At 42.2% G+C, this 10,784-nt stretch overlaps 1 protein-coding gene across 1 annotated transcript in view; it reads left to right on the top strand.

Annotated features, from left to right (window-relative positions):
• The first annotated feature begins 5,983 nt into the window (after positions 1 to 5,983).
• Positions 5,984 to 10,784, top strand: part of NLRP3 (NLR family pyrin domain containing 3) — a 52,248-nt gene continuing 47,447 nt past the window's right edge. Inside the window, exons 1-3 of the mRNA XM_007460948.1 lie at positions 5,984 to 6,266; positions 10,109 to 10,213; positions 10,725 to 10,782. Coding sequence (XP_007461010.1) covers positions 5,984 to 6,266; positions 10,109 to 10,213; positions 10,725 to 10,782 — 446 coding nt within the window. The remainder of the gene's footprint in view (positions 6,267 to 10,108; positions 10,214 to 10,724; positions 10,783 to 10,784) is intronic.

Genomic DNA, 10,784 nt, shown 5'->3' with positions numbered 1-10,784 from the left:
AAAAAAAAAAAAAAAAAAAAAAAAAAAATCCCAGAGAGGTCCCTCACTCCTCCTGCAACGTGAGGACAGAGTAAAAAGATGACCTTCAATGAATCAGGAAGCAGCCCTCATTACTCATTGAATCTGCTGGCACCTTGATCTTGAACTTCCCAGCCTTCATAACTATGAGAAATAAATGTTTATTGTTGAAGTCACCCATTTTTTAGTATGGTATTTTTGTTATAGTAGCCTGAACACACTCAGACCATATATATGTACATATATATATATATTGTGTGTGTATATATATATATATATATTTATATATATGTATGTATATATATCACATTTATATATATGTAACCACGTCTATATTTATATCAACATCTATATCTATCTATCTATTGAGGGATTTTAAGTATTTGGCTCATGTGATTGTGCAGGCTGGCAAGTCTGAAATCTGCAGGGCAGGAGGGGAGAAGTTGATGTTGTATTGTTGAGTCTGAAGGCAAACTGTAGGCAGAATTCCTTCTTTCTTGGGGGATCTCAGTCTTTTCTCTTAATACCTTCAACTGATTATGTGAGGCCCAACCACATTATGGTGGGCAATCTGTCTTACTCAAAATCTACTGATTTAAAAGTCAATCTCATCTAAAAAGTACCTTCACAACAGCATCCAGACTGGTGTTTGGCCAAATGTCTGGGTACCATGGCCTGGCCAAATTGACACATTAAATTAACCATTGCAGGGACTCTCCATTTCTCCAATTTAGTCTCCTGTTGAAATGTTCATGTTCTTTGAAATTGTTCCCATATCATCTTACAATCTTCCCTGTGCTATGGCTTATGAGATAAAATTTATTTTATGAATTCATGAATGCTCATGCTATTTGGAGCTCAACGAAGAGTTTCTCTCTCAAAAAGCCTCCATTCTATCATAAAAGTCTTCCATTCAAGACCATTGTTCTACCTTGAAATTCAGAGCTGGCTGATAACTCCTTATTTTGTGGCCATGTTGCCACAGGGAAAAACTATGATGAGCAAATGGTGAGGAAATGGTAGTGGTTGACAGCTAGGGTCTTTTGTAGAACTATTTAACAATCCTCAGTACACCGATGCCCACCTGTTAGCCCAGGCACAAGTTGATAGCCATGCAACACCTGTACTGGTGAGTATTAGCTCAGTGTTGACCTCAGGGAAATCAAAACTCACAGAGAAGAATAGTCAATCATACCTCAACAATGGCATCTATGTATAAGTTGCCTTTGGATTTAAGGAACAGAGAAACCATATTAATTGGCTTAAACACCAGAGCATTTCACTGTTGGGCTGGTTGCTTCAGTGGACATGTTTCTTCCATCTCTGGCTCTGCCATCCTTAGAGTCTTTCATGTTCCCTTATAGTCATTAAATGGCCACAGCAGTTCCAGGCATCATAACCTGATGTGACCACATCTATTGGCAGCAAAGGACCAAACCTTATGGAAAGTCTTTCTTCAGAGCACAGACTGTTTTATGTGAAGTCCTGGTCTTACAACCAGAACTTACTCACCAGCCCACTCCTTAAACAATCATTATTAGGAGAGCAGGAGCCAATTATTGGGTTATATAAACCCCCCCTTAATTTGGAGAAAAGAATGAACTTTTCCTGAGTCCTGTAAGGAAAAAGTGAATTCTTGCACAAAACTGGGGTTCTTTTAGCAAGGAAGGAGGCAGAATAACAAGCAAAGCATGGTGATTTTTTTTCCTGATTAGTTTTTATACATGATTAGAGTATATTTTCAAAATTCTGGAATGACATTTGAACACTTCTTTCTACCTTGCATTTCCCTCACAGTTATTGTTTGATTGATCTGCTGTCTCTCTCTGGCCTCAGCATCTGAATTCCTCACTGTTCCTGCATGCACCCTGGCGCTTAACAACATGCAGAGCTTTAGGCTCAGGTCTTGCTATCCTGCCCTTACTTCAGTGGGAGTAGATGCCTCTCTTTCATCTCTCCGAGCATTTTGCACATAATTCTGTAAAAATGGTAGTAACAGGAGCTAACCACGGATGCCAGCTTCTTTGATTCAGGCTCTGTTCCAAAGGCCTCACATCTACCCATTTGCTCAGTCCTTATGACAACCATCTCCTATTGGTGTTATTGTCACCCCCATTTCACAGATGAGGAAACTGAGGCATGAAGTAGCATACCAGTGCCCCTCTGTTAGACTTGGATGCTTTTCCTTCTTGCTCCAAGTTTCCTGCACTCTCCTGGGGGTGCTGAGCGCTTCTCACTCACCATGCTCTATGGAACTCATGCCACTGTTGGACTGTGGTCTTGCAGCCATGGTGAGAGCTAGGAAAGTAGGTCTGGGTGTTTCTCTATCCTCCAGCTCCTCTTGGGTAAGGCAAGGTGCTTTTCAGCTTTGTGTTCATGCCTGACACACACTAGGTACTCCATAGTGCTCCACACTAGGCTCATGCCTGACACACACTAGGTACTCCGTAAGTGTTAGTTGAACAAGTAAGTCAGTGAGTCAGAGAACAGAGTTTGTGCCCATCCAAAGGAATTTAAATCAGGATCTTGAAGAGATGTCTGCTCCCATGTTCATTGCAGCATTATTCACAATAGCCAAGATGTGGAAACGACCTTTTCCATAATAGAAGTATGGATAAAATGTCCATAAATAGAAGAATGGATAAAGACAAACAAAGTGTCCACCAATAGATGAATGAATAAAGAAGATGTGGTATATATGTACAATGGAATGTTATTCAGGCATGACAAAGAAAGAAATCCTACCATTTGCAACAACATGGATGGATCTTGATGACATTAATAAATAAATGAGACAGGAAAGATAAATACTGAATGAAATCACTCATGTGGAATCTAAAATAGTCAAACTCATTGAAACAGAGTAGAATGACAGTTGCCAGGGGCTAGGGAAAGGAAGGAAAGTGAAAATATTAGTCAGAGAGTGGGCAGTTTCTATTATGCAAGATGCAAAAGTCCTAGAGATCTGCTGTACAGCATAGAGCCTGTAGCTAATAATACTGTATTGTGGACTTCCCTGGTGGCACAGTGGTTAAGAATCCACCTGCCAATGCAGGGGACATGGGTTCGAGCCCTGGTCTAGGAAGATCCCACACGCTGCGTAGCAACAAAGCCTGTATACCACAACAACTGAGTCTGTGCTCTAGAGCCCACGAGCCACAACTACTGAAGTCCGCATGCCTAGAGCCCGTGCTCCGCAACAAGAGAAGAGCACCACAACGAAGGGTAGCCCCCGCCTTGCTGCAACTAGAGAAAGCTCGCGCTCAGCAACGAAGAGCCAACACAGCCAAAGATAAATAAATAACAAAATAAATTTATATAAAAAATACTGTATTCTGTACTTAATATTTGGTAAAAGGGTAGATCTTATATTGTGTTCTCACCACACACACAAAATCATAATCATAATAGGGTGGGGAGAAACTTTGGGAGGTGATAAATATGTTTATAGCCTTGATGGTGGTGATGGTTTCACAAGTATATACTTACCCTTAATAAAGTGGTTAAAAATATAACAGTCAATTGTTATTGTACTGTCTGCAGACTGCCTCCATGTGACGGCTTGAAAGTGCATGGGATTTGCCGTCTGATGGCCAGGTTATGCTCTCAATTCTCTATTTACCAGCTCCAGTGGTATTCTCCAACGTACTCCCCTCTCTGTCAACAAAACACTCACGTGGCTGCTGAGTGTTACAGGGAACATCCACTGAGTAGCAGTTGAATTTCCTCCCATTCTCTACCCCAGTGGCCACGAAGGAGAGGCTGACATCTCTGGCTACAACCAGTCTCAGCTTTGAGAACTTCAGTTTGGAAAATCCAGTGATGTGAGTAATCGTCAGTCTCTGCCTTTGTCTGTGATGCAAGCCTGTTCACTCCATAGTGAGACCACATCCTTCCTGCTGGGCTGTGACTGCTATAAAATTCATCTAGTTTCCTCTCCGGCTGTTCCTGAGGCTGGCGTCTGGGTGAGTCCAGCTCTGTCGAGCGGGATGGCTGAAATGGTCTTGGGAAGAATGGGGAGATTGTGTCAAGGGCCAGAACTTGACTAGAGGTTTCTTTTGCCAGCCTTCAGGTCTGTCCTTCAACAATGCTTCTGGAATGTTCTTTGGTGCTATGTATTTGGGTGCTATGTGTGCGAGTGTGAGTGTGTGTGGGGGGACGCGGGGTGAGGACAGGAGCAGCAACCACTGCTTACACCCATGACTCCAGCAGATTTGCCAAGCATTCCCCCAGGGAGAGGATAGATGGGATGCACAAAAGCAAATGAGTATTTTAGAAACCAAGGGACAGAGAAGGTAAAGGTCAGGGTGGGGTGCACTAGGGTTAGGGATAGGGGAGCACAGAGGAAAGGCAGAGTCTTGATGTGGATGGAAAGATCAATGGAATGGGACCTGGGAGGGTCTGCAGAGCTGGTGGATCTGTCTGGAGTGCCCCCTCCCCTCCTGCCACCTGCCAGATGCATAGGGAATGGATTTGGCGTAGGGTGCGTGAGGCCAGGAGTGGAGAGGCAAGAATGAAGATAGAAGGAGAGATGAATATGTTTGAGATGTCTTGAACATTAAACTGTGCTCTTTATAAATTCCATTTTGGAGAGTTCCAAAGCTTCGTAGGGCCCCTCCCTTCCTTTAACATCATTTATGTCTTTGGGGTAATGTTGTGCTTTTCCAAATTCAGTAATATGAAGGGATAAATTCCAAACAAAGCCAATGTGTTCATCCATCTAAAATCTAGGAGACGTGTATGATCAAAAGATATAGCAGCTTATTTCTAGTCTTTGTGGAACTCAGACTCTAGTTAGGAAACTGAGTTGTTGAACACTATAATGAAAGACTCTGTGTGATAAAACCTGGGAAAATGTCTTTGCCTTTTAACCATTTATTTTTATCATCTTCGATAATTTTTCCTCCTATCTGACTGAGATACCTACTTAAGCGGTGGAAGAAACGGTCTCACACTTTTTAAGCTGAGAAAAATGCAACGTTAGGGGCATGACTCAGAAATCAATGACCCTGGTCTAAATCCTGGCTTTGTCCCTCCTGGCTGTGAAACCCTTGGCAAGTCACTTAGCCTAAGACTCAGTCTCTACTTCCATACCATGGGGCTAGGAATATAATCTTTGGGCTTTGTGCATCCATGCAGCACCTAGCCCATGAGAAGCTCTCAATAAATGTGAGTTCTAATAATTATTATAATTGTGATTTTTGCAAAGAGACATTAAAGAAATATATGTGTTTATTATTCTCCCTTATCACCCCAAGTTCCATCTCATTTCAGTTTTTATCAATCAGTGGACTGATCAAAGGGCTGTCGCAGACCATCCTCTCTACATGCTTTTATGTTCTCTCTCCTTTTCTCTCTCTAGACATATGCTCCTCTGTTATTGCCATAGTTACTCATTCCTGGCATCCTTCTTTTGTCCCTTACTCATCTTTCCTTGGTTCAGAACAGAAACAAGAAACCAGTCTTTCATTTGGAAGGAATGTGAAAAACATATTTTCCACTCTGTCATTTTATAGAAGAGGACACTGAAATTGAAGAATAGTGAAGAATTTGTCCAAGGTCACACATAGTCAGTGATCAGTGGGACCAAAGTTCTCTTGCTGATACATCAAGGTGGCATCAGGAAGTGGTTTAAGATACACATTGCAATGTTCACGTGACTGTGTTTGTGGGTTTAATTGTCTCTCTCCACAGGGGCACCTTTTTTCCATGGCTCAGGACACACTCCTGGGTCAAGTCAATAGGAAAACTCTCTGGTAAGTATTTGACTCACTTTTCAAAACTAAAGATGGCAACTTGTTAGAGTCTGGTGATTGTTTTTGTTTTCCTTTCAATCTTCTGGGGTTTTGATAGTTTAGTTCTCTCTGAGGGTAGACTTCTTAAAAGCCTTCTTATCCATATGCTGTTTTCACCACCCGATTTCCCAGTGTGGACCTATGCCCAAGGACTCTGACCAGGGCTGCAGATGAGCATGGCAAGCGTCCGCTGCAAGCTGGCTCGTTACCTGGAGGATCTGGAAGACGTAGACTTTAAGAAATTCAAGATGCACTTAGAAGACTATCCTAGTCAGAAGGGCTGCACGTCACTTCCTCGGGGTCAGACAGAGAAAGCAGATCACGTGGATCTAGCCACTCTGATGATTGATTTCAATGGAGAGGAGAAAGCATGGGCCATGGCCAAGTGGATTTTTGCTGCAATCAACAGGAGAGACCTTTACGAGAAAGCTAAGAGGGATGAGCCAGAATGGGGTGAGTGGAAGGAAGACAGTGTATTTTTTAAAATTGTGATAAAATACACATAATATAAAACGTACTGTCAACCATTTTAAAGTGTACGATTCATTGGTCTTAAGCACATTCACACTTTTGTGCAATCAATCTCCAGAGATCTTTTCATCTTGCAAAACTCTGTATCCATTAAACAACGATTCCTCATTCTACCCTCCCCTCAGCCCCTGGCAACCTCTCTCTGTCTCTATGAATTTGACTATCAGTACCTTTTATAAGTGGAATCATATAGTATTTGTCTTTTTGTGTCTGGCTTATTTCACTCAGCATAAACATCCTCAAGCTTCACCCATGTTGTCACATATGGCAGGATTTCGTTCCTTTTTAAGGTGGAATAATATTTTGTGGTATGTATATATCACAGTTTGTTCATCCATTCATCCATCAGTGGACTTTCTGGCTGCTTCTAGCTTTTGATTATTGTGAATAATGTTGCTATGAACATGGCTGTACAAATCTCTTTGAGATCTTGATTTCAATTCTTTTGGGTATGTGCCCAGAAGTGGAATTACTGGATTACATTACATTACATTACATTTACATTACATTACAATTACTGGTAATTCTAGTTTAATTTTTTGAGGAATGTTTTCCATAATGGCCACATCATTTTACATTCCCACTAGCAGTGTACAATTGTTCCAGTTTCTCCACATCCTTACCAACACTTATTTTATATATATATTTATATTTTTTTGGTAGTAGCAGTCCTAATGGGTGTGAGACGGTATCTCATTGTGGTTTTGATTTGCATTTCCGTATTGACGAGTGACACGAGCACCTTCTCATGTGCTCATTAGTCATTTGTTTATCTTTGGAGAAATGCCTGTTCAAGTCCCTTTCCCATGTTTTAATTGGGTTGTTTGTCTTTTTTGTTGTTGACTTGTAGGAGTTCTTTATATATCCTGGATATTAACCTCTCATCAGATATATGATTTGCAGATGTTTTCTCCCATTCTATGGGTTGCCTTTCCACTCTGTTGATGGTATCCTTTGACGAATCAAAGTTAGCATGTTTGTTTATTTGTTTTGTTTGTTTGTTTAAATTTATTTTATTTATTTATTTTTCGGCTGTGTTGGGTCTTCGTTGCGGTGCGCGGGTCTAGGTGCATGGACTTCAGTAGCTGTAGCAGTTGGGCTCAGTAGTTGTGGCTCGTGGGCTCTAGAGCAGAGGCTCAGTACTTGTGGTGCATGGGCTTAGTTGCTCTGCAGCATGTGGGATCTTCCTGGACCAGGGCTCGAACCCGCGACCCCAGCATTGGCAGGTGGATTCTTAACCACTATGCCACCAGGGAAGCCCAGTATGTTTGTTTTTTAATCACTTGTTTTATTATCTTGGCCTCATCTTCTTTTTTCTTCTCATGATAGTACTATGAGAAGATGGAGGAAAGCAGTTTACTTTTTTGTAACTCCTTTAAAAACCTAAGTCAGGGATCATATACCGCTAGGAATCTTCTCTGATTAGTTACACTTTATCCAAATCTCTCCTGTGCCTGAAACTTCCTCCAGGTCTCCATCTAGCTCCTCACGTGTCTGCCTGCATAGTCAACAAACTTGAATCTCTGCTTCCCATGGCTCAGGGGGCAATCCTCTCTCACCTTATAGAACTATGTAATTTCTAGGGAAAAGCTTTTCCTATGGACATTACTTTGGGTGTTGGAATGATCAAAGAACTACTCTTCATCCTTGTGGACATGAGGAGGGTGAGGTTCTTCCTTCTGGCTCTGGTTCTGAGCAAGGGAAGGGTACAGGGATGGGCTCAGAGGAATCTAGAAAATCACAGGATGACGATGTTGAGCTGGCGGAAAGGGAGAATAAAAATGAATCAGCGGGCTTCCCTGGTGGCGCAGGGGTTGAGAGTCCGCCTGCCGATGCAGGGGACACGGGTTCGTGCCCCGGTCCGGGAAGATCCCACATGCTGTGGAGCAGCTGGGCCCTTGAGCCATGGCCACTGAGCCTGCGCGTCCGGAGCCTTTGCTCCGCAAGGGAGAGGCCACAACAGTGAGAGGCCCACATACCGCAAAAAAAAAAAAAAAAAAAAATGAATCAGCGTTTCTGAAATGGTCAGACAAAAATGGTGGTGTGTATGCAGTATATCCATGCTATTTGAAGTCAGTTTTATATATTTAAACTTCTGTTTTCTAATGAATGTTTACCCTGTTTTTTCTTCCAACCCGGTACTGTCCATACTGGCATGTCTAAAGTCAATTAAAATGTATTTATACTGGCAAAAAAAAAAAAAAAGAATCATCAGGTCAGAAGCACAGTGAACTGGGGAAGCAATAGGGGTCTAATGAGGGAGATAAAAATAATATGGGGGAGTGAGAGCAAGGGCATACACCAGTGGGATGTTATAAACAAATTGCATATAACAACACAGTTATAAATGTGTCAGTACTCACATACTCAGTAACCTTTTTAAAGTATGATAATCATAGTGGCAGAAGTAGCTCACTAAGCAGTTTTTGTGGATTTTATTCATTCTTCACAAGAACCCCAGGAAGCCTGTGCTTTTTCAAATGAACTTTCAGTTTTATTATACTGAGTGAAATAAGCCAGTCACAACCCCTGGTGGTTGCCAGGGGCTGCAGGGAATAGGGAATGGAGAGTTGTTGTTTAATGGGTATAGAGTTTCATTTTTACAAGATGAAAAATAATTCTGGAGATTGGTTGCACAACCATGTGAAGTGAGCCTGGAAAAGGTTTTGGTTGCCCATGACTCTGTTCTAATCAGAGCGAAGACTGGGATTCAATGCCAAGTGTGTCTTTGGTGGAAGCCTGGCTCTTAACCACTGTGCCATTTGGCTTCTCCATCTGGGTTTTGGGGGTGGAAGAATTATAACTAGGGTTAGAAGATTTTTGTTTTTATTGGGGGTGCTGGCTAGGGTTAGGTTTTAGGTAAGAATTAAATTTCAGTCTTGGTTGGAGTTAATGTTTCGATTTTGTTTTGTGGTTTTGTGTGTGTTGGATTAACAGCATTGCCATTCAGAATAAGTAGACACCTATCAGGAATCCTTTATGTAGCTCTTTGGTTCCTGCCCACCTAAAGTTTTCTGTCCCATGTGTTTCCCTTGGTGCCTAGCTCTTATTCTACTGTGTCTAATTTCTCCTAAAAGATGCTTCTTTGGCATGTGTTATTCAGCGATTGTTTAGATCTGTGATTCTCAACTGTGGATGCATGTTGGAGCTTTTAAGATATAATGGTGCCTGGGCTCCACCTCAGAGAGTTGACAAAGGATCACCGGGGGTGGAGTCCTGGAATCAGTGTTTTTAAAGCTTTCTAGGTGAATCTAAAGTCAGCCAGGATTCTGAATACTGAAATAGACATAAACCAGATTGGTTATTCTTACTCTTGAAGACTCAGGATATGGGTAAGATGAATTGCAGGTGTTTGGGGTCAAGGAAGCATGATATTGCTGGCCTTTAGCCATCTTGGGGATATTGGAAAGTGTGTGGGATGGCCTCAAAACGAGAGCACCAGGGAGGGAGTCTGCCGAAGACAAACGAGGATAAGAAACCTTGATGCTTCACATGTTTACTGTTTGATTTCCAGGCTTGGGAGACAGATTACCAAGACTGGATACAGCGTGGACATAATTCTGGGTGGTATCCATTGCTTTGAAATTAGGAGTACAGGGATGCCCCTAACTGGACATTCAACTGAGCTGTATTCTGGTTTGGGAGATGTTCGGGGCAGGTGCCTTTGACCTGTGCCATGTGTTAGATATTGGATCTCAATGACATCACCTTAATTAGGAGTCCTGGGTTCTGACACTTTGAATTTTTCTTCCTTTTACTCTCAGACAATGCAAATGTTTCTGTGATAAGCCAGGAGGAAAGCCTTGAAGAGGAGTGGATGGGTTTACTGGGGTACCTTTCCAGAATCTCTATTTGTAAAAAAAAGAAAGGTAAGCAATGGGGGTGGCACCTCTAGTTGGGTTTGGAGACCTGGTTCTGTAGGTACTTGAAGCTAGGAAGGTGGATAACTTGGTGATCCTAACATGTTCCTGCCCCTTGGGGGTGAAAAGGCCTGTCTCAGGAAATCCACTTCAGCTTAAGAAATAGATTCATGTTTGCATGGCTCCTTGGAGTCCCAGAACCAAGGGGAGGCAATTGAATGTTTCAGGTTTTATCAGGCATGAGCTGCAGACTCATGAGTAAGATTGAATAAAAAGGATCTTCTGGCCAGGGCCAGTTCATATGGCGCTTTGCTGTTCTTTTGTTTAACCGTGTCTAGGAAGATTTTGACACCCTAGATTTTCTGGGGCTGTTCATACCCAGGCAGTGGAGAGAAACTGCGACTCCCATTCCTCAATTCCAGTTACCATTCCTTATAGACCACCGGCCCCTGTTGATAGCTCATCTCTGGTGGATGTGCTCAGGCTTCTTCCAAAATCTAACTTTCTGTCTCTGCCACAGATTACTGTAAGAAGTACAGAAAATATGTGAGAAGCAGATTCCAGTGTATCAAAGACAGGA

Source organism: Lipotes vexillifer, unplaced genomic scaffold, assembly GCF_000442215.2.
Source record: "Lipotes vexillifer unplaced genomic scaffold, Lipotes_vexillifer_v1.1 scaffold469, whole genome shotgun sequence".
NCBI lineage: Eukaryota > Metazoa > Chordata > Mammalia > Artiodactyla > Lipotidae > Lipotes > Lipotes vexillifer.
The sequence above is the reverse complement of the archived record's forward strand: the minus strand, read 5'-3'. Positions and strand labels throughout refer to the sequence as shown.